At 45.7% G+C, this 23,851-nt stretch overlaps 2 protein-coding genes across 7 annotated transcripts in view; one reads left to right on the top strand and one right to left on the bottom strand.

Moving 5' to 3' along the window:
- Nucleotides 1-8,992, bottom strand: part of ZNRF1 (zinc and ring finger 1) — a 104,311-nt gene extending 95,319 nt beyond the window's left edge. Inside the window, exon 1 of one of the 3 annotated variants that reach the window (XM_077890549.1) lies at nt 8,093-8,992. In XM_077890549.1, the coding sequence (XP_077746675.1) occupies nt 8,093-8,516 (424 nt within the window). In that variant the 5' untranslated portion in view covers nt 8,517-8,992. The remainder of the gene's footprint in view (nt 1-8,092) is intronic. The other 2 variants (XM_077890539.1, XM_077890536.1) reach the window with 2 other exon arrangements.
- A 7,982-nt stretch (nt 8,993-16,974) lies between these two features.
- The window catches only part of WDR59 (WD repeat domain 59), a 103,685-nt gene continuing 96,808 nt past the window's right edge, over nt 16,975-23,851 (top strand). For 2 of the 4 annotated variants that reach the window (XM_077890493.1, XM_077890489.1), the window contains exon 1: nt 16,977-17,134. In XM_077890493.1, the coding sequence (XP_077746619.1) occupies nt 17,081-17,134 (54 nt within the window). In that variant the 5' untranslated portion in view covers nt 16,977-17,080. Of the gene's footprint in view, nt 17,135-23,851 lie in introns of all 4 variants that reach the window. The other 2 variants (XM_077890495.1, XM_077890494.1) reach the window with 2 other exon arrangements.

Below are 23,851 nucleotides of genomic sequence, written 5' to 3'. Positions count from 1 at the left end.
TGACTATATATTCCTAAATATAAAGGTGAGGTTTCTCCAAAAATTAAGGTATCACCTTATAGCCAAAGTCCACATTAGGTCTCTGAGCATGAAGCGTTCTTTTAAACCCTTGACTTTCAGCAAAAACAAAACAAAACAACCCTCAAATATAACTCACATTTAATAATTATTTGGAGGAGGTAAGAAGGACATTTCAGTCACCAATGTTGGCTATCATAACCAAAGCTTGAAAAATCACTTAAAATAGCACTAAATGTCAACACCGTGGAGCTCAGAGATATACAGACCAAGGGGAAAAACTGTTCCTCATATTTCCTTATGGGTATTTGTGGCTTGGGACAAGTTTTACAGAGAAAAGATTACTAAAGTGGTGGATCATGCTTCTAGAAAACAGTGTTCAATGACCAGAAAGATAAGTGGCTCTAGGGATGACAAAGATACTGAAGCCAAAGCTACACATGAAGAGTTTGCAAAACAGTTTTTCCTTTTCATATTCTCACTGAGAAGATAAAAGGACCACTTGTATTAGGATATATGAGGAATTTCTTAACTGGCACTTGGCTGGAACCACAAAGAAAAAATCACCTGCTCCAGCCCAGAAACAGAGCTTAAGAAAGAACAAAGAGTGTCAGTGAACAGTAGGGAAATACCATCCGTGTAGCAGCCTGATGGACAAAACCTTGAATTTGTTTATTCAACAGAAGAATGGATGAAAAAGGTAAAACCTCCCATAAACTGCAATATTCAGACTCCGCCTTAAGGAGTAAGGAAGCAAAGATACTTAGAAAGAACAGAGTAATGTCAAACACCCTTAGAGTAAATCTATAGTCCCAGCACCTAACACAGGTCCTAGTCTCCTGGAGGCACTCGATAAATACCAATTGAGTAAGTGAATGTTAGTTCAAAAGATCTCCATATACACACTCAAAAAGTCTTATACTCTTGGGTCTGTAGGAGAAAAGAAAAAATAGGTATTTTGTCCATTTAAAGTTTCAATTCATTCTAGGATCTTAACTTGCCTAGCTGCTGGCTGGGATACGTAAAAGACAATCTAGCTCACTCAGCCCTTCTGTAGCACAAGCAGCCAAAGGCAGCTATGCCTTAGAAGAAAAATCGGGGGAAGGCAAGCACAGAAGGGAAGGGACACTGCCACAATTACCTTCTGTTCTGAGTAACTTCAATTCTCAGGACCAAGGCAGATGGGCTCAGTCCTATCTCTAGGAGAAAAATGCTCAGTTCCATGTAAAAGAAAACCATCAAAACCATGAGCAATGCTCTTGCTGGGTGAATAGACCCTCTGGGAGCAGATGAAAGGAAGAACTATGTGGATCCTGCTTAGGAGATACTTGATTCATTTAGTAATATTGAAAATAATGTTAATGAGTGCTACCAAAAAAGCATTTAGAATTACTTCTTTGGGACAAGAATTTTCAGAATCATTTGCTACAAATTCAGATTCTTCAGTGTCTCCTTAGCTCTACTGAATTCTGGGAGTGAGGTCCAATCATCTGCATTGTTAACAATCCCCCCAGAGAATACTGGGCAGTCAAGTTTGAAAACCCTCTGAACCATTCACAGAAATCAAGAGAGCTCTTGCTTGTTTCCGCTTCCTTGTTACAGATCCAAAGAGTGTGCTATAAATTCTTACCATGCCTTCCTGGACTTGGTGTTTATAGGGATCCAGCGAATTCCCCCTTCCTCTTTATTGCCAGCAGATGAAGGCTGTACTCTCAATTCTAACAACCTCAGGGAGATCTCAGGGTAAACAGTCTCTTTGGTCTAGAAGCTACCCCAGCTAGTGCTTCAAGGTTAAACTTGGCTCTTTATTTGCTTTACACTTGAGGGCTATTGGTCTTCAGGTTATTCATTCACACCCACAACTTACCCCTCAAATGTCAAAACCAGGAACCCAAATGTTACATTCAAGAATAAATCTTTGTCCTTATGAGAAAATAAGATTCAGAAGTGAAAACTTTTGGGTCTATGAGAAGTGTCTTCTCACACTCAAGTCTATACCCACAGTAATCACTAGGAACGATTTGATACAGACTAAGCCATGACAACGCTTAGAAAAAAAGCAGATAGTAATTTATACTCATCCAGCATTCTAAAAGACTGGGATTAGGCCTTAGGTTGTGAGCTAACTTCAAGATTCTAGTACTATAACTTCAGTGACACACGGTCACTAAAAACACCCCTATTTAAGGGTTAGCAGGGGCAAGACTAGTCTGTTTACATTATGACCACTTCTCCATGAGGTTTTTTCCAATCCTGAAACTGTCAAAATTGGGACGCCTGGGTGGCTCAGTGGTTGAGCGTGTCTTGGGCTCAGGCCATGATCCTCAAGTCACGGGATCAAGTCCCGATCGAGTCCTGCATTGGGTTCCCTGAAGGGAGCCTGCTTCTCCCTCTTTCAGTCTCTGCATCTCTCTCTGTGTGTCTCTCATGAATAAATAAATAAAATCTTAAAAAAAAAAAAAAAGAAACTGTCAAAATAGAAGATTAGTTTTATAATTGGATTTACTAAAACATTAGTGCCCAAGAACCTTGTGTTGAATATCACGTTTGTAAAATACAAAGCATGTTCCTTTTCCCAAAAGGAACCAGAGTTGTATTTCTTTAATGCAGAGTGGCCTGGCTCAGAGTATTCCTTATGACATATTTGGGGTGTGTCTTTATTTAATAGTAAAATGCACACATCCCATAAAACAAACACTTTTAAGAGTCAAACCATTGTTTCTTGTAACATCTTTCAAACACCAATGAGGAAGAGTCAGCTGTGACTTTCAAGGAATTATCAGCTTCTCAAGGACACTTTTTTTTTTTATTTTGTAGAAAATGAGCCCTCATCATAATACAGTACTATAAAACTCCACTTCATAGAAAAATTTTCATTAATAGAACTTTTGCAGGGCAGGACCCATCATGCTCTCTGAAGAACACAGAATGCGTTTCCTTCCCCAGAAACCATGTAAAGGATCATTACCTCTAGCACACCTATGGTGAAGCATATAGAGGCTTTTCTGATCCACTCCAATGGAGTTGGCGACTTTGTTTAATTATTTAAGAAGAGACAAATCACTTGAGAACCCTACAATGGCAGCAAATAGAATCCATGAGATGTCCTGCTAGCATGTTCAAAGTCTTAGCAAAAGTTACCTTCTATCAGCCCCCATTGATGGCCTGGTAACAACAGAGAAGTTTAGATTTTTCTGAATATACACATGCATACATACCTGTGACTAAGAAGCTAGAGTGAAACCCTCAATGACTGGACACTTCATAGCAGGACTCAGAAAAGGCAAACTCTTCCTTCCAACATAGTAAATGCTCTATGTTTTCACTTCCACATCTAGAAATCCACGTTCTAAGATAATAAGACTACTACAAAAGAATGACCAGACCCTCCAGAACACTGGCCAAACCATGTGGAGGTTAAACACTTTATAGCAAACTTGACATTTTAATGTGGAAAGGAAGAGACACTAACTCTCACCCTTCTCAATGGCATTCATTATTTTCAACAGCCTGTCAATGTAGGTCAGGTTTCAGTAGAGAGCACTAGCTTCCATTTTGGGGAAACAGTTCACACAGTTCTCAATCTCCCTGCCCAGCAAATTCTGCAGAGGGGAAAGAAGGCACAGACTGTCAGAGAAGTCCCCTACAGGAATACCCCTTTCCATTATGTAGGCTATTTGGCTTATGTCAACACTAGCTCATGAGACCCTCAGGATGACTCTGAAAGGTGAGCAAGACAGGCATTATCTCCATCTTACAGGTGAGAAAACAGGGACTGTGAGGCTAAATGACTCATGAGCCTAAGGTCACAAGTCAGGCTGTTATTTGGTAGCCCAACCAGTAGATGAGCCTAGCCCTCTGGCTCGCCGGCCAACATGATTTCCAGGACACGAGCCAGCTTCCTTTGGTTTCAGGGTGAGAGGCAGTGCAGTATAAATGGTCAGGAGCCCAGGTTCTGACACTGGCAGACCCACATTCCAATTCCAGCTCGGCCACCTCTTCGCTACCTGACCCTGTGTCTGCTCCTTGCCTCGCCCTTCATCTCCGTTTCCTCACCTGTAAAATGGGGATGAAAATGTCTACCTCACAGAGTTATAGTGATGATGAAATGAGATGACAGACATGAGGCACTCGAATTCATTCACTAGACAAATATCTGTGCCAGGCATGCACACTGCAAAAGATAAGATAGCGAGCAAGAGGTACAGTCCTGATCTCATGGAGCTTAAAATCCAGTCAATGTCCTGCTAGCATGTTCAGTTTTACCAAAAGTTACCTTCTACAAACCTCAGTTGATGGCTTAGTGACAACAGAGAGCAGCTTAGATTAGAAAAGGTAAATGGATAAAGGGTGTAAAGTGCTGTTACAATAAAAGGTGAGTGACTGGAGAGATTAATAGGAAGGAGGCAATTTTTAAGAGTGGTCTCTAAGGAGAAATTTAAATTTGAGCTGTGAGGGATCAGAAAGAGCTATCCATATACAGAATGGAATGGAAAGCATTCCAATTATAGGGACCAGGGTGTGCAAGGGTCACAACCTGGGGAAGTGTAGGAATGGAAAGACGACAAATGGGATGGCTATGTAACCTTATGGGATTTGGGGGAAAACCTTCAGAGACTGGCTGCCAAAGACTACCAAATCTATTTAAAAAATAACAAAGATGAGGCTCAAGAGAGGTGATGTGTCTTGCCTAAGGTCACAGCTACTCTGAGGAGGGCCTGAGACCCCAGTATTCTACCTCAGGGCACAACATCTGCTCCCTTCCTTTGAGGAAGCTTCATGCACAATGAACCCCCCCACCCCCCCGCTCCCCTCAACACTTATTTCCATGACAACTGTCTTCGGTGCCCAAAAGCACCTTAAAAACAGAAGCAACAGCATCACACCAACTTCTAGGCATCTAGTCAATTGTGCACCAAAGTCCTTATCCTTCCACTCTTACGACACAAGAGCAAAAACTGCTTGGACCTCACTCAAAAGCTCCAAAATAGAAACAAGTTTCTCTTCTTACAGCAATAAACAAGAGAGGAAAGGGATGTCCTGGAAGGAAGATTCTGTGGCCTGTTCCGGAAAGTAAGAGAGAACCACCAGCATAGAAGAGTAGAAATATGAAGGTTCATCTTAAATGAACTGCAGAGGAAAAATGAATTACTTTATTTGAATAAAAGAATGAATCCCATTAAAAAAAAATAAAAGGAATGAATCCCTAAATGAATCACTAAAGCAGTAGTTGCCTATCAGGGTGGTATCCTGCTCAAGAACACTTGGAAATTTTGTGGAGGCATGTAGTGGGCAGGGCCAGGTATGCTCCAAGTCTTACAAAAAGACAGGATGGTCTTATGGCGAATGTATTACTGAGGGGCCTGGCTGGCTCAGTCAGTACAGCATGAGACTCTTGATCTGGGGGTTGTGAGCTGAAGCCCCACATTGGGTATAAAGATTACTTTTATATGTTATATACATAAAATCTGAAAAAAGAATGAATTCCCCCAAATACTAGGAGTAGCCTCACACACACTTTAATATTAACCCCAGAGGGATTAACATGCCCCAGCTTTTCCTGTATTCTCATGGTTTGGTGGCTCTTCCCACCCTCACCACAGCTGGAGGAAAAAAAATTAAATTCAGGTTTCACAGCTGAGGAGTTTGAAATTTTGGAATCCAACTGTAAGCTCATAACTCTAACATGGAACCTGGTACCAGGTGGAATAAGGAAAAAGAAGTTTCTAGTAAGAGACGGATAAGAAATTTTAGCAAAATGGGAACTCATTCCCCAGATTGGCATCTATAAGATTACGTGTTTTGCAACACACAAAATTCTGTTATTTTTGAGTCTTATACTGCTTTTCAGTTTAAAATCAGATACTAATGACAGTTCTTTTAAAAAGTTAATCACAGGGATCCCTGGGTGGCGCAGTGGTTTGGCGCCTGCCTTTGACCCAGGGCGCGATCCTGGAGACCCGGGATCGAATCCCACGTCGGGCTCCCGGTGCATGGAGCCTGCTTCTCCTTCTGCCTATGTCTCTGCCTCTCTCTCTCTCTCTCTCTGTGTGTGACTATCATAAATAAACAAAAATTAAAAAAAAAAAAAAAGTTAATCACAGGGCAGCCCAGGTAGCTCAGCGGTTTAGCGCTGCCTTTGGGCCCAGGGTGTGATCCTGGAGACCTGGGATCAAGTCCAACGTCGAGCTCCCAGAATGGAGCCTGTTTCTCCCTCTGCCTGTGTCTCTGCCTCTCTCTCTCTCTCTCTCTCTCTCTCTCGTTCTGTGTCTGTCATGAATAAATAAATAAAATCTTAAACATAAATAAATAAATAAATAAATGTTAATCATAGTCATCTCACAAATACAGCTAGCTGTATTTTCTGGACCAAATTTTATGAGTAAGATTTTTAATTTCAAGATGTCTAAAAATGATCAAATGTCTAAAAGTGCCCAAAGCAGCCACACCTTGCATCTCATTTAGGGCAAAGACTGATGCAGATCAAGGAAGCTCCGATGATATCTAGAGATCTGTTTTGGAATTAAAAACACCACTTTAGGGACACCCAGGTGGCTCAGTGGTTGAGCATCTGCCTTTGGCTCGGAGCACGATCCCGGTATCCCGGGATCGAGTCCCGCTTTGGGCTTCCTGCAGGGAGCCCGCTTCTCCCTCTGCCTGCGTCTCTGCCTCTCTTTCTGTGTGTCTCTCGTAAATGAATAAATAAAATCTTAAAAATAATTAAAATAAAATAAAATACCACTTTAGCGATTCAAAATCCACTTTCAAGTGTTACCCCAAATTAGTCACTATTTCCCCCTCAAAAATTTATTTCACAAATTAAAGTTTATAGAATCGAAACGAAAACCAGACCATTTCCAGAAATTTAAAAAAAAAGAAAAAAAAAAAGATTCAAAAAGTCTACCCTATTTCACAATAGCCAGAACAGTGATCCAACAAATACATCCTCCATAAGGCAACCTTTCTTCTTTCTACACAATATCTAGATCTTCTTAACTCTCCCAAAGAAGTCTGAATATGCTAACTTCTTCACTCCAACTTGCCAATTAACAAATAGTGGCCCCACACCCCTTTTGACCAATTTTCTAGAAGCCTAACCTGGCTTCTCAGGTTAGCTGAGCAGACAGACCTGTTTTCCTCCAAAAGCTCCTGCCAGTGCCTTTTCTGCCCTGCCAGTCGGGGCCTGGGAAATCCTCCTCCAGCTTTTTGCTGGCCTGTCATCAGAAGTTCACAAAATGAATGCATCCGGATTCTTTGAATCTTCTTCCCCCTGTTATGTACCAGGAGCCAGGCAATAAAGTCCCACCTCCCATTACAAAAAAGACACAGATTAGGAGGAAGACCCAGCACTTAGCATGGAGGGGAAGAAAAAAGATGGAGGGATGTGAGAGTCATGGAGCCAAACCTACTGCATGCAGCACCCGCCACCAGAGCCCTGGTCCTGCAAAGCCTCAGAGGGAGGCTCCCTGGCTAGGCCCTCCGTTCGGCAGGCCACACCTGTCTATGGCAGCAGCCTTCCGGCTGCTCCATTTTAAACAATTCAAACACATCTCCAGCAGGGTGGCAAAACTGGGCAACCCCTCCTCCCAGCAAAAGTGCGAGCCCTAATCCATCCAACACTTGGCCCCAATTTTCTTTCTTTTCACACTCTTTTGTTTGGGAGACAACTGCTTGGTCAAACTGGATCCCTCTCTCTGTTAACGGTTAGGCAGGCACAATGCTGCAGTGACAGAAAGGAAGCATCAAGGCCGACTTGCTCTAACCCAGAGGAGACCTCCTCTCTGAGGCCGGCGATGCCTGATAAATGGGACTTCAATGGGCAGGTTTCGCTCTGCTCATCCACAAGTGAACCGACGCCTGGAGTCCTAGAACGCCCGGCTCCGCAGCCTCGCAGGAAGCCTCTTCTCTACAGGGTAGACAGCCCATTCATCCCCCAGGAACCAAAGGAAAGGCAGACAGACCCAGGTCGCGCACTCCACATCCAAATGTTCGCAAGCGCGCGAAGGTTTGGGGCGCCCCGGCGCGCCCTCCCTTGCACTCCACCCTCCGAGGCCTTCACCGCCCGCGGACTCACCACTGTGCGAGCTGAACCACCTGGGTGCGATGTGCAGAGGTAGAGCATCCGCCAGCGAGGCTCGGGAGCCCAGGTACAGCATCCCGTCTCTATGGTGACCGCCGCCGGTCTCCTGGTAACCATTGCCATGGGCATAGGTGGAGTCGGACGCAGACCCTCCGCCGCCGGGCGCCCTCTCCGAGTCGCCGGTGCCCCGGGAGGCGGGGGTGTAGAGGCCAAAGGGCACCCCCCCGGCCGTGCTGGGGTCCATGCCCATGCCCGCCACCGAGCTGACCGAGCGGCTGCGCAGCCCCATGGCCCCGCCGCCCGCCCGGTAGTGCCCAAAGTGGGGCGCCCCTCCCGGCGGGGGCACGGCGCTGTCATCGGTGGAGACCCCCGGAAAGGGGCCCCGGGAGCGGGCCGCCGTGCTCTGCTTGCCCCCCATGCTCGCCCGGGCCCCGGTGGGGCGGGAACCTGGAGGCCGAGACCCTCCCCCACTTCTCAGCAGCGGGGGCAGGGCTGGGCGAGCATAAAGGGGGAGGGAGTCAAAAAGGAGACCGGGAGGGGGGGGAAAAAAAAAAAACACGGGGGAAAAAAGAAAAAAAGAAAAAAGAAAAGAAACCCCCGCGGGGCGGAAGAGGCAGGCGGGCGGGGATCCCAAACTAAGAATTCAAAACGATCCAAGCCAAACGCATGTTTCCCCTCAAGGTCCAAAGAGGCGCAGTCCGGAGCGGGCTCGGCGCGCCACAGGCCGCCCCCGGGCTCCCGAAAGCCCGGGGAGCCGCAGGGAGGGAGGAGGGAGGCGGCGGGCGGGCGCAGGGAGGCGCCGGAGGAGGCCGCCCGCCGGACAGGGGGAGGCGGAGGAGGGCTGGGGGCGCCGCGCGCCGCCCCCGCCTCAGGACGCCGCGACCATGGACGCCGGCCCGGACCCCTCCAGGCCGCGGGCGGGCTGCGGCGCTGGGCGGCCAGGCGGAGCTCGGGAAGCCGCGGGCGCGTCGCGTCGCGCTCTCGCTCCAGCCGCCGCCGGCCCCGCCAGCCGCTCCGCCCCGCTCGGTCCCGGGCTGCGCTCGCCGGCGCTCCTCGCCGCCGTGGAGACAATGGAGGGCGGCAGAGCGCAGGCGCGGCCCGCGCCCCCTCCCCTCCCCCCCGCCGGGTTAACCCCTTCGCGGCCCCTGCGGCGCCGGGCCCTGACGCCGGGAGGTCCCCGCGCCCGCCCGCCCGCCCGGCCCCCCGCGCGACCGGCCTGTGACCCGCGTGGCCCGAGCCGCCGGCCGTCGGGAGCAGGAGCCAGGCGGCTTTTCAAGGCCAGCACTCGTCACGGCCCCCCAGATGGCTGATGGTTGAGGGGGAACCACCTACGGGAGGAGGGGCGGACACGGTTCAAAGCGCTGGGAAGGAACCGCAGGGAAGAATGAAAATTGCTCGGGACGCCTACCTGGCTCTGAGGGTCACCGGTCAAGCCTCCCTCCCCGCACGAATTTGCCCCCACAGCACCCTCTGGTGGACGTGCTGTCCGTTCTCGCGGAGCTTTCCCAACCAGGAACCCCTAAGCTCAGGAAGCCTGGCGTTTGGGGGATTCTTAGCTGTTTTGGGGGGTACGCAGCGCCCTGGGGCACTTGTGACCCCGGATGTTGCTGAGTAGATCTACCCTTCCTTCCTAAGGGTAGAGTCCTTAGCTAAAATGGGATCCTGAAAAATCATGAGGCGTGTGATAGAAAGTGCGGAGATGTAGACACAACTACAACTGGCGATCTTAGAAACTCCCTAGTCCAGGGCGAATCCCCGTTTTCGTTTACCTCTTATTCCAACATGCACCATAGTGGGACACAGTAGGTACTCAACAAGTATTTGTCGGACAAGTCTGCACTTTGCAATATGCCTCTCTCCCAAATTCGTGTCCGTCCATCCACTCATGCATTCAACTATTTTTTCAAGTGCTGGGTGGTGGCTGGCTATGAGCATCACCCAGTCCCTGGTCTGACTTCCTTGCTCTGAACGTCCTTTCCACATCGAGGAGTCAAAACAAGGTATAGAGAGAGAGAGTAAAAGAAGCCCCCCCCCCCCCAAGAAAAAAGAAGAGCTGATCTGTCACAGAGTCCTGGTTCTCACAAAGCTTCAGAAGAGCCACTTCATGCCGACTATGATGGCTACAGTCAAAGAGGACAAATGCAAGTGTCGGTGAGATGTGCAGCCATTGGAACTCTCATTCCTGGCTGGTAGAGATGGAAAATAGTACAGCTGCTTTGGAAAATAGTCCAGCAATTCCTCAAAAAGATTAAGCAAAGAGTTATCCTATGACCCAGCAGTTCTACTCCTATATTTCCAAAAGAAATGAAAACATATATGGACAGAAAATCTTGTATGTGAATGTTCATAGTGGCATTATGCAAAATGGCTAATAGAAGCAACCCAACTGTCATCATCATCCAATGAATGGATAAAGCAAATGTGGCGTACCTATACAGTGGAGTATTATTCTGTGCTAATATGTGTTACAACATGGATGAACCTTGAAAACATTACACTAAGTAAGAGAAGCTAATCCTAAAAGACTATGTATTGTGTGATTCCATTTATATCAAATTTCTGGAACAGTCAAGTCCACCAAGACAAAAAAGGAGGTTAGTGGTTGCCGGAGTTGAGGGGGAGGCAAGAATGGAGAATGACTGCCAATGGGTTGGTTTCCTTTTAGAGTGATGAAAATGTTCTATATTAAATAATGGTGATTATTGGGGCACCTAACGGCTCAGTTAAGAATCCGACTCGGAAAAAAAAAAAAAGAATCTGACTCAATCTCAGCTCAGGTCTTGATCTCATGATTGTGAGTTTAAGCCTTGCATTGGACTCCACACTGGATATGGAACCTGCTTTAAAAAAAAAAAAAAAAAAAAAAGGTGAGGGTGCCTGGGTAACTCAGTTGGTTCAGCATCTGCCTTCAGCTTAGGTTGTGGCACTAGGGTCCTATCCTGGGGTCCTGGGGTCCTGGGATCAAGCCCTGCATTGTCAGAGATTCTGCTTTTCCCTCTGCCTCTGCCCTCCCCCCAACCTCTGCCACTTGTGCTCTCTCTCTCCCTTCCTCCCTCAAATAAAATATTTTTTAAAATAATGGTGATATTTATACTACCTTGTGAATATACTAAATACTGCTGAATTACACACTTAACAGGGTAAACTTGATGGTATGTGAATGACAGTGCAATGCCATACAAAGTAGTGAAGTAAGCAGTGACAGTGTATGGTGTGACAAATGGGCCTAGAACAGTGCCTGGCATGTAGATAGCACTCTCTATGAATGACTGCGTGAATGGTGAAGTGCCATGAGAGTTGAAAAAGCATGGTACTGATGGAAGGAGACAGGCACAAACACAGTGATTCATTTTTGGTTTTCTTTTTAGATTATTTATTTATAAGAGACACAGAGAGAGAGAGAGAGGCAGAAGCATAGGCAGAGGGAGAAGCAGGCTTTAAGCTGAGCAGGGAGCCTGATGCAGGACTCAATCCCAGGACCCTGGATCACCATCTGAACCAAAGGCAGCCGCTCAACCACTGAGCCACCCAGGCGTCACACAAACATAATGATTCTAAGCCAAGGCCTAAAACATGAGCTGGTGACCAACCAGGGAATGGAGTCTCAGGGGGAGAACTGCACTTTAGGAAGACAAGCATGTTCCAACCATGTTCCTAGCATGTTTGAAGGCCTAGAGAACATGGCATCTTCAAGGAACAAAAGCTACAGAAGAGTTGATAGAAGAGGAAGTGGGAACCCAAGATAAAGCTGGTCCTTAAAAAAATAAAAAATAAAATAAAAAATAAAAAGCTGGTCCTTAGGGGCAAGCCTGAGGGTCCTGGGAGCCGGTAGGGGGCACGGACCATATCCTGAGGAGATATGGAGCTCTGGGAAGATTTATCAACATTATTATCAGTAAAAATAAAAATGGCTAATGATTAATGAGCAATAAAGAGGTCAACACTTGAAAAATTAAGAAACTTGTGCCCTCCCCAAATAAAGATCTTTATTTTCCTTAGCTTCTATATTGATAAAGTCCCTGGATAGAAACATGAAACAATATGATGTAGTCCCCCCTGGGGGTGGGCAGTGGGAACTAAACTGCTGGGTGACAGGATGGATGACAAATATTTTGTTTCATTATATGCTTTTTTTTTTAGATTTTATTTATTTATTCATGAGAAACACACACACACACACAGAGAGAGAGAGAGAGAGAGAGAGGCAGAGACACAAGCGGAGGGAGAAGCAGGCTCCACGCGGGGAACCCTACATGTAACTCCAGGATCACGTCCCAGGCTGAAGGCAGGCGCTAAACCGCTGAGCCACCCGGGCTGCCCATTATATACTTTTTTGGATTTTAGTGTTGGAGCCATGTAAATTGAGGGGGACAGAGAGATAAAGTCTATACGTGGGCATTAAGATCACCTGGCTAGTAGGGGTAGAGCTGGACTTCTAAGCTTTATAGTGAACATGCTCATCAACAACTCTTTGGATGACAAGCTCATTTTCTCTGTATGCTCACCAATGGAGTAAAAAAAGAGTTAATCTGCTTAACGGCTCTATTTCTTTTTGTAAATTAAGAATTTACCTTTAAGGTTTATATTCCAGTCTACTGATTATGGTAGGCCATCCTTTCTCACATCTGGCTCCAAGGAACAGCTGAGAGCCTGAACTGCAGGTGAAGCCTCTGCTCTCTGCAGTGTGATGACACCAGGCTTAGGTACCCTGTGGGACTCTGACTGGCAGCCTATCTCAGGCAATGCCCTTGTTATCTCCTTGTGCACTTATTAAAGAACAAATTTCCTTTGAAATTAAAATATTAAAATACAGAATAGGTAAAGTTCTTCTTTCAGTAGCTTGACTCTACCCTTGACATCTTAGGGAGAGTGACTCATGGCATAGCAACAGGCATCCACGGAGACCTGCAGCCTCCGATTAGTTTCATTTTGTCATTCATTGCGTTGAGATCCAGTATGGGTTTTGCTGAGAGTTTCTCCTGTGGATTTTTGGTTTAAAGTTAATGGATCTGGGGAGGTGTCAAGTCATTTTGGATGCTCTCAATGCAAGGAGATCAGAGGCAGAAATGGCCTCAGCTATAGATTTAAGACTCTGTTTTATTATTATTATTTTTTATCTTCCTGCTCTCACTGACCCTGGGTGAACTGCTTCCTGGCTGTCTTTTAGCTGTGAAACAGGGTTAATAAGCCACTGACCCACCTACCAGAAGTGTCAGGAGAAAGGGCTGATAAAATTGGTGTTGCCAAAGCCTGTGAATGCCAGTGCATTACAATGCTGCAAAGCCCCAGTTTCAAACATCTCTGAAAGAATATATGTCTAGGAGGTTCCTGAAAGGTTCAGAAAATGAGGGAAACAGCTTGCTGGGGCCTGCTCCTGAGAAACCTTGGGAAATCTGTGGCCTCCTTCCTCTCTGTCTCCATGAGCCATGGCTTTGGAGTGATCCCCCAGCACCTCCTCTGGGGGTGAATAAGTGTCTCCCAGTTAGAAACTTTCTCCCAGATTTCTCAGATCTCTATACATTTTTATTATTTTGCTTAAAAAGAGAAACCTTAAAGAAATCAGGGCAATGGGCAACCAAACGCACAAAGCAAGGAGCATGAGCATGTATGCATGTCCACAAATATTTGTTGATTGATGGAGAGGAAAATTAGTAGTGGGGCTCAGGGCAGGATTCCAAGATTCCCAGATGTAAAGAGACTGAGGGGTTGGCTAACTCTACGTTCTACAGAAGCGGAAGTGAGGGACTAGAAAGATAAAGGATCGGAGTTTAAATTTGCAAGGGTAGTTACTGATAACAGCCAGACAAAGCCCTGGATTTCTGGGTTGACCACATATCCTGTCTTCCTGTGATATGGCTGGTGAGTGACCTTCTGAAAAGAACTTGCTTGGCAATAAGAGTCCTGTGGCCTGGCCAGCAAGTTGAGATCCACTTGACAAGGGACCCCCAACGGTCTCCAGTCTCTGATTGACAGGACATTCATATGTGGATCTCAGAGGCACACAGCAATCAAGTAGCAGCTAGAGAGCTCTAGATTTAGGTCCAGAGTCCCCACTCTTTTGTGATGACAGTGTGGGTGGGAGATAGAAAAAGGAAGGGCCCCAGGGGGCAGTATGAAAGGTACTCATGCTCCCTCTCTCAAAAATTCTACCCGGGCCCTTTTCACATCTAAGAGAGAAAACATTGAGAGAATAGAGGGCACCAAGGACTTGAAACCCAAAGTACTTTCTGTCCCTACGAACCATGACAAGCAGATTTTGAGAACCAGACAAATACGAACTAAAGAGGTGGCAGTGGGGGAGGGTTACAGAAATGCTCAGGTGAGGGCAATCCTACCTGTTCTAGTTCTGTTTCTAGTGGGGAACAGATTACCAACCTATATATAGACAGGGAGCTTTGAAATACCTGTATCTCTGTCTCTATCTCCAAAATAAAACTCAAATGCCAAGGCAGGGTCCTTCCTACTAGCAGGTTCCAACTTTTTTAGCTGTACAGCCTGCTACATCCTGTCAGATACCCTAAGTTATAGCCATACTTGATTATTTGTTAGTCACTTAGCAGATATTTATTGAGCACCTATTACAGCCAAGGCTGTAGGCAAATAAACAATAGGAATATGACATGTTAGATGAATGAATTCATTTATTCCCATGTGACAGCCTGAATGTGCATAGAGAGTATTCTTTATCTTTCCTTCTCTCTGGCCTTGAACTTGGCCTGCTGAGCTGAGCCCTTCTCTCCAGAGCAGCCTTTGGCCTTTTCCATAGACAACAAGGAGGAAATGGGGAGGCAAGAAGAAATGCCACTACAGGACAGTGAAGGCCAGGGCTGGAGGAGTTTATAAAGAACTGCAGTGTGTGAGAATAACTAATTGGTGGAGGGTTTTAAGGAGAATGCGTGGTGGTTCTGTATCCCCTTGTGGGTGTAAAGAGTTACAAGTAAAGACCTTGAATGGTCTTAGAAATTACTTTTGGTTTCACAGAAGGCATCCTTTTGCCCTAGATTCCACTCTTTTTCCATTCATTAACTGGACAAATATATGGAATGCCTTGGTGTGTAGCCACCATGCAAGGCTGAACAAAACCGATCTGCTCCCTATCCTCCCAAAGCTTGAAAATATTAAGCAAACAAACAAATAATGCATTACAAATTGTGGTGTGTATTCTGCAGGAAAAGGAAGAAGCACAGCTCTGTGACAATTTGGGGGGGGAACTGCTTTATCTTTGGAACACATCTCCCCTCTTCACACATAAGGGTCTTTGTTCACTTTTGATGCTGAAATACTTTTTCTTGACAGTGTATCCTACGGAAATGCTAGTATACTGGAAAGCTTCAATGTCAACTTGTTCAGGATGCCACGTTGGGTTTCTTATTTAGGCTGTCCTTTCTTGGCACGTTGCTTGCAAGTCTTTTATAAAACCCAATTCATTCTCTCAAGTGTATATCTGTTGTACTGTTACCAACTGTCCCACTTTATCTGGACCGAAGGGTTTCCTAGGCAACTTGGTCACCCTAATTTGTTGATATGTCTGTCTTTCCCCATTAAATGCAAGACTCCAGGAGGGAAGGTAATCCTTCTCACCTTTATTCACGCAAGGACTTGTATATAGAAACAGTGGTAATATTAACAACCGTAAGAGTATTGACTACATTCCCGGCTCTGTGCTTAACTCCTTACAAGAACCAAACTAACAAAGTAGGTCATTTCTTCTTTCCATAAAGAAATTAAAGCTAAGCCAAGTAAGCTAGGATTTGAGAGGGTGGGACACAAGAAGAGAACTTAATCACCACTTACCATGCTAGCACAGTGCTTCTCAAACTTTTTGATCTCAGGATCCCTTCACATTCTTAAATATTATTAAGGACCTTCCCCACCAAACTTTTATGTGGGCTGTATCTACTGATAGTAACCATTAGGAATTATTATTATTATCATTATTTTAAGTAGGCTCCATGCACAGCAGGGAGCCCAGCGAGGGTTTTAAACTCAGGACTCTGAGATCAAGATCTAAGCTTAGATAAAGAGCCCCACGCCTAACTACTGAGCATCCAGGCACTCCATAACTATTAGAAATCAAAACCGAGAATTTAAAAAACATTTTTTTCGTGATCTCACTTTAATATTAATGCACATTAGTATTAATAACACATTTTCTAAGTTCAAAAATCCGTATATTTCGTAAAACGAAAACATTTTAGTAGAAAGAGTGGCTAATCTCTTCAATGTCTGGCTTAATAGAAAGCCGCTGGATTCTCACATCTGCTTCTGACGTTCATTTCATTACTATATACCACGTAGCCTCTGGAAAAACCATTGTACCCTGGTGAGAGAAAGAAAGTGTAAAAGGCAAATAACAGCCTTAGTAAAGATTATGTGAAGTTTCGCTTTCGGAGACCCCCGGGGGTTCGAGGTCACTTTGGTGGGCGCTGCTGCAATGCATGAAACAATAAATCACACCTTCAAACCTATCGATGCGATGCCTTTATGGCAGGCCTCAGGGGATGAGGTAAACCTGGGGATGGCGCGAATGCTGGGCTCCGGTAGACCGCCTGGGCCTCGCGGGGCACACCGGCCGGGAGACAGGGAGGACGACGTCCGCCGCCCCTCGCCGAACCCGCGCTGTCAGGGTCTCGGTGAGTTACCCACGCGCGGCTCACCCTGGGACTACAACTCCCAGTAGAGCTTGCGGCAGGGGGCGTGTGCCTGCAGCTGCGGGGAGCGTGGGTTACTCTGGCCGAATGACGGAAGTGGAGGGGGCGTGCCTGTTTGGGGAGGTGCGGTGTCCAATTGGAGGATCCCGGGAGAGGGGGCGGAGCCGGTGCTAGGGTCAGCCAATGGTTTGAGGTCAGGCGGAAGAGGGGGACGGGGCGTGGCAGGGCTCTCTCGCGGGCTGCGTGGGGCTCACTGAACCCGGGAACGCAGGTTTGGGGTGGGGGTGGGGGTAACGCGCAGTCCTGGGGCAGGGGTGGCCGGGTCCCCGAGATGGCTGCGCGATGGAGCAGCGAGAACGTGGTGGTGGAGTTCCGCGACTCCCAGGTGAGCCGGGGGCCAAGTGGCGCCTTCTGGGCATGCGCCCTCCCTGCCCCTCCCCCACGCTGCAGGCTCTGTCTCGGGGGCGGCGGGGCGACCCTCCAGCCGGGGCTAGGGAGATGGGTGACCCGGAGCTGTCAGACCGGAGCGGGCGAGGGAAGCCGTCATGACCGTTGGGGGCGGTTGGGGGGCACGGAGTGGGTATCGTGGTTCCCCGCGGGGGTCTGGGGAGTAGGGTCTGTCTTGGGACCCCGAAGCGCAGAGACCGCGCAAGAGTGAGTGCTGGGGGGTGGGGAGCGAGAGGGTCTGCTCCTCGAGGCCGGGGGACCCGAGGCCTAATGACTTCGGGTAAGGCGCACAACTTCTCGGAGCCTCAGCTGCGTGGACTTAACTTTGCCTCCCTGGACTCTGGAGTGGATTCGATTAAAAGAAGCACAGAACTAAGCTTTTAAGTGGCCGCTGATGGTAGAATAGGGTATGATACCATATAGAGGAGTGTGCGCGGCACGTGTCCTCAGGTTCGAATCCCTGGTTGGGAATCCTGGCTTAGCCCTAGCCTGTCATTCCGTGTCAGTGCATCAGCTTTCTCACCTGCGTGAAGGTGCGAGTCGTAGCTGCCTCATAGGGCCGGCGAGAAGAATGTTATATATTTAGAGTATGTGGCACAGTCACGGGCACGTGGTAAGTCTCAAGGAACCTTAGGATTTGGTAGGTGTTTTTTTTTCTTTTAACTATTTTTGTATTTCATGCCTTCCTGTGCCAGGCCTTGTGCTAAATGATTTATCAACATTTACTTTTTCTAATTCATGAAAGCACCAAGATGTTATCCCTTTCTCCCAAACGGGGAAGATGATCCCTGTTTGGCTCATCTCAAGTGACTTGGCTAAGGTCTCCCATTATGTGGCCGAATTGGGATTTGAATGCAGGCATCTGGCTGCAGGGCTCTTGTTGGTTTTCTTTGCAGTACTTGCTTCGTACTGTAGGAAACTGTCATACAGACATTTTGCAATAAGTACCCTCATTTCCCCTTCCCCATCACCTTGGACAGTGTCTTGGTGTTTCTCTCCATTTGTTCAACAAATATTTATTGACTGTCTTCTGTGTGCCAGGCTTTAATACATGGATTTATTCAACAAGAGTTTATTGAGCTCTTGCTAGGAGAACACTGCACACTGTATCAGTGATTTATACTGAAGGGAAAACTTGGATTACAATGAGGGATGATGTGGGTTCTTCTTTCTAAAACTCCATCCTTTTTTTTTGCCATAAAGATTAATGAGTGGAGGAGCAATCCACCGATTTGCTCTGTGGTTTCCTCTGATACATAGCCTCCATGGAGAATTTGAGCAGCAACATTCAGATTAAAGGATTCTAAGGCACTTTGCACTATCAGTCTGGTGTCTCTTTGAGGCCTGCTGTCCCAAGGGAGGCGCCAGACTCCTAGGGAGAGAGCACTGTATTCCTGTTACCCTTCTTATTAATTGCTTTTGATGGGGACCAAGAACAGAGTCATGTATGGTACATTTGAGCCTGCTAATTTGGAAGCTACTAATTTGCAAATGCTTTAATTCTCACAGAAACCCAGTTAGTCTCATCCCTCCTCTATAGAGCTGTAATTGAAGAGACCTGCAGAGAGGGTGCTGACACATATATTAGGATGTATGAAGTCATAGCAAATAATTAAAACTGAACAGCAGTGGTCATAGTAAGAGAACAAAGTAAATTGAGTAATTTAACTACCTTATGGGAGTTTCTGTTTTTCTTTTTGATTTTTTTTTTTTTTAATTTATGATAGTCACACACACAGAGAGAGAGAGAGAGAGAGAGAGAGAGAGGGGCAGAGACACAGGCAAAGGGAGAAGCAGGCTCCATGCACCGGGAGCCCGACGTGGGGATTCAATCCCGGGTCTCCAGGATCGTGCCCTGGGCCAAAGGCAGGCGCCAAACCGCTGCGCCACCCAGGGATCCCATCTTTTTGATTTTTCTATGCAGTTGGAAGGGTATGACTTGGTTTGAATTAGCATGGTTTTGTGGTGGTTTCTGGTGGCAACCTGGAGGGATTGAGACCCACATGGTTAATTTTATTCATTCATGGAGAAAGAAAAAAATCAAAACTCTTCATATTGTCTGTCTGAAAAGGGCGGGGACAGAACAATAAACTTTTCAGAACCCCCTGCCTCTTTTAAAAACCATATTTAAAAAATTAAAGAATTTTGGTGTCTTTTTTTTTTTTTAAGATTTCATTTATTTATTCATGAGACATAGAGAGAGAGAGAGAGGCAGAGGCAGAGACACAGGTGGAGGGAGAAACAGGCTCCATGCAGGACTCTATCCTGGGTCTCCAGGATCAGGCCCTGTGCTGAAGGCGTCGCTAAACCGCAGAGCTACCCAGGGTGCCCAAGAATTTTGGTTTTTCAGAGAAAAAGCCCAGCCTGAAAGGTGAAATTCTCTTTCTACCGCTTCTATAAAACCACGCTTTGGAGGCACTCCTGGGTGGCTCAGTGGTTTAGCGCTGCCTTCAGCCCAGGGCCTGATCCTGGAGACCGGGGATCGAGTCCCACGTCAGGTTCCCTGCATGGAGCCTGCTTCTCCCTCTGCCTGTGTCTCTGCCTCTCTCTCTCCCTGTGTCTCTCATGAATAAATAAATAAAATCTTTAAAAAACAAACAAACAAAAAAAACCCCACGCTTTGGGATGTTATGGTCAGTGATTCATAGGGAAGACCCCGTGGTGCTTGGCAACTACTCTGAAGTGGTCTCTGCATCAATGAACGTTAACACTAAGAAAACTTAGAGATAACTTTCTATTTTTTTTAAAAGATTTTATTTATTTATTCATGAGAGACACAGAGAGAGAGGCAGAGACATAGAGGGAGAAGCAGGCTTCCAGAGAGAAGCTCTATGTGGGACTCGATTCCATGACTCGGGATCACACCCTGAGCCAAAGGCAGACACTCAACCACTGAGCCACCCAGGTGTCCCTAGAGATAACTTTCTACAACAACACTGCCCGGTAGAATTTTCTGTAATAACGGAAATATGGCCGTTGAACACTTGAAATGGGGCTAGTGCAACCAAAAAATTGCATTTTTAACTTAATTAAAATGGAAGTAATTGCTATTTATTTACTTATTTCTTTATTTTTAAAGATTTTATTTATTTATTCACGAGAGACAGAGAGAGAGAGGCAGAGACACAGGCAGGGGGAGAAGGAGGCTTCTTGCAGGGAGCCTGTTGCGGGACTCAGTCCCCGAACCCAGGATCACACCCTGAGCTGAAGGCAGATGCTCAACTGCTGAGCCACCCAGGCATCCCAGTAATTGCCATTTAAATAGCCACCTGTAGTTAGTGGCTTGCTATAAAAGAGTGCACTAGAAGAGCACCTGGGAGGCTCAGTTGGGTAAGTCGCTGCCTTCGACTAGGATCATGATCTTGGGTTCTAGATTCCAGTCCCGCTTTGGGCTTTCTGCTCAGTGGGGAGTCTCTTCTCCTTCTACCTCTGTGTTCTCTTTTGCTTTCTCACTCTTAAGTAGGTAAATAAAATCTTAAAAAAAGAAAAGTTCATTGGAGAGGAAATAGTTTCCCCTTTTCTCTAAACCAACGGGAAGAGCATTAACAGTTCAGAAAATGATTGTGATGAAAACTGGAATTCGAATGCATAGCAATAGTTTGCTTAATGTCTACGCTTTGTTTGGCATCTGTGAGATGTCTAAAACTGAATATTTGAAAGTAGGTAGCCATCCTTGGGAGCTGCTATCCCTGCACCTCAGCGTTTTGCTTCCTCCAATTCATCCTCCACAGAGCCAGAGTGTTTTTTTTTTTTTTAACTTAGGTTTATTGAAGTATAATTGATGTACAATAAAATTCCCCCTTGTAAGTGTACAACTTGTTGAGTTTTGCCAATGTATGTAGTCCTGTAACTACCACGACAGTTAACAACATATAGAACATTCCACAAAATTCCCTCATGTACCTGTGTAGCCAGTCATAGCATCTCCCTCTGGCAGCTGCTGAGATGATTTCTGTAAGGCAAGGAATGTACAGTGTAGAGCTGTATGAGCCTGGCCTCTCATGGCTTAACCCAGTGCCTTTGAGATTCACCCATGTTGTTGAAAATGAGTTAGTCTGTTCTTTTTTATTGCCCTCCAGTAGTATTCCAGTGTATGGAGAGACCACACTCTATATTCATTCACCTGTGTATGGGTGTTCAGGTTGTTACTACTTTTTGACTATATGGTTAAAGCTGTGATAAAATATGAAGGTGATTTTTTAAATTTATTTTTATTTATTTTTAAAGATTTATTTATTTATTTATGATAGACATAGAGAGAAAGAGAGGCAGAGACACAGGAGGAGGGAGAAGCAGGCTCCATGCCGGGAGCCCGACGTGGGACTCGATCCCGGGATTCCAGGATCACACCCTGGGCCAAAGGCAGGCGCTAAACCGCTGAGCCACCCAGGGGTCCCCGAAGGTGATTTTTTAAAACCTCACTTTAAAATCAAGGGGTACCTGGGTGGCTCATTTGGTTAAGTGTCTGCCTTCAGCTCAGGTCATGATCTCAGGGTCCTGGGATCCAGCCCCACATCAGGCTCCTTGCTCAGTGGAGAATTTGCTTCTCCCTCTGCTCTTCCCCCTGCTTGTGATCTCTCTCTCTCTCAAATAAATAAATGAAATCTTAAAACCTAATTTATCCCTCCTTTGATGAAAATACTTCAGTGACTTCCTGTTGGACTGAGTGTAGAATATAAATTCCTTATTTTGGATTTTTGTGTGCTGGTCTCAGCATACTTCTCAGATCACATCTTACACCTACTTTCCCCCCTCAATCACTGTTTATTTTTATCTTTCTCCTGCTGTTCCAGTGTGAGCTCCCTCAGGGTAAAGATTTTGTCTTGTTGACTCCTGCTGTATCCCTGGTGCCTGAAGTAGTGCTAGGTATGCAATAGCACTCAACAAATACTTGTTGAATGAATAAAATTTTAAAAATCACTTATGTTGATTAACAGTATTAACAGGAATTAGGAAAAAGTATTTAAGTTTCGTGGTTTTAAAAATAAGTTTTAGAATGGTTTTAGACTTGGGACACCTGGGTGTCTCAGTGGTTGAGCATCTGCTTTGGCTCGGGGTGTGATCCTGGGGATCCTGGGATCGAGTCCTGCATCAGGCTCCCCTCAGGGAACCTGCTTCTCTTTCGACCTATATCTCTGCCTCTCTCTCTGTGTCTCTCATAAGTAAATAGGTAAAATCTTAAAAAAAAAAAGAATAATTTTAGACTCCTAGAACCACTGGGAAGATAGTACAGAGGGTTCCCATATACCCTGTATCCAGTTACCCCTATTAAAAACATCTTACCCGGGATCCCTGGGTGGTGCAGTGGTTTAGCACCTGCCTTTGGCCCATGGCGTGATCCTGGAGACCCGGGATCGAATCCCACGTCAGGCTCCCGGTGCATGGAGCCTGCTTCTCCCTCTGCCTATGTCTCTGACTCTCTCTCTCTCTCTCTGTGTGAATATCATAAAAAAAAAAAAATCTTACCCTAGTATGGTACAATTTTCTACAATTAACAAGTCAATATTGGTATTATTAACCCAAATCCATACTTAGATTTCCTTACTTTTAACTTAATGTCCTTGTTCTGTTCTGGGATTCTGTTCCAATAACACATTACATTTAGTCATCACGTCTCCTCAGGTTCCTTGGCTGTGACAGTTTTTCAGACTGTCTTTGATGTCTTTGACAGTCTTGAGGAGTACTAGTCACGTATTTCGTAGACTGTCCCTCAGTTGGGATTTGTCTTTCTCATGATTAGACTGGGATTATGGGTTTTGGGGAAGAAGACCCCAGAGATAAGGTGTCATTCTCATCCCATCATATCAAGGGTACTTACTGTGAACATGACATATCACTGTTGATGTTGACCTGGTTGAGGTAGTGCTTGTGCGGTATCTCCACTGCAATCTTTTTATTTATTTATTTATTTATTTATTTATTTATTTATTTATTTCTTGTGTGGTATCTCCACTGCAATCTTTTTATTTATTTATTTATTTATTTATTTATATCTCCATTGCAATCTTAACTCTTTTTTTTTTTTTAAGATTTTATTTATTCATGAGAGACACACAGAGAGAGGCAGAGACATAGGAAGAGGGAGAAGAAGAAGCAAGCTCCATGCAGAGAGCCTGACGTGGGACTCGATCCCTGGACTCTGGGATCATACCCTGAGCCAAGGGCAGATACTCAACCGCTGAGCCACCCAGGCGTCCCTGTAAACTTACTTCTTTTTGCCTACTCCCTATTCTGTTCTCTTTGGAAAATTGTCTCTACATGCAGCCCAAACTTAGAATGGGGAGTTCTTTCTTCCTTCCTCTGTTTGTTCATTTGCTCATTCGTTCATTCGTTCCTTCTTTCCTTCATTTAGTTGCATATATTAGTGTGAACTCTTATATATTTATATATTTATTTATGTATTTTATACTTTGGATTATAATCCACTAGTATTTTATTTTATTGCTCAAATTGTCCCAGCCTCTGCCATTGGGAGGGAGCTCTTTCAGATGGTTCATATGTTCCTTTGGCATAACTCCATCATTGTTTTCATATGTTTGTGTGTATGTTTTTTTTTTTAAGATTTTATTTATTTATTCATGAGACATAGACAGAGAGGCAGAAACATAGGCAGAGGGAGAAGCAGGCTCGGAAGCCTGATGTGGGCCTTGATCTC

This window comes from Canis aureus, chromosome 3 (genome assembly GCF_053574225.1).
Source record: "Canis aureus isolate CA01 chromosome 3, VMU_Caureus_v.1.0, whole genome shotgun sequence".
Lineage (NCBI taxonomy): Eukaryota > Metazoa > Chordata > Mammalia > Carnivora > Canidae > Canis > Canis aureus.
This window is presented reverse-complemented; position numbering and strand designations above follow the sequence as displayed.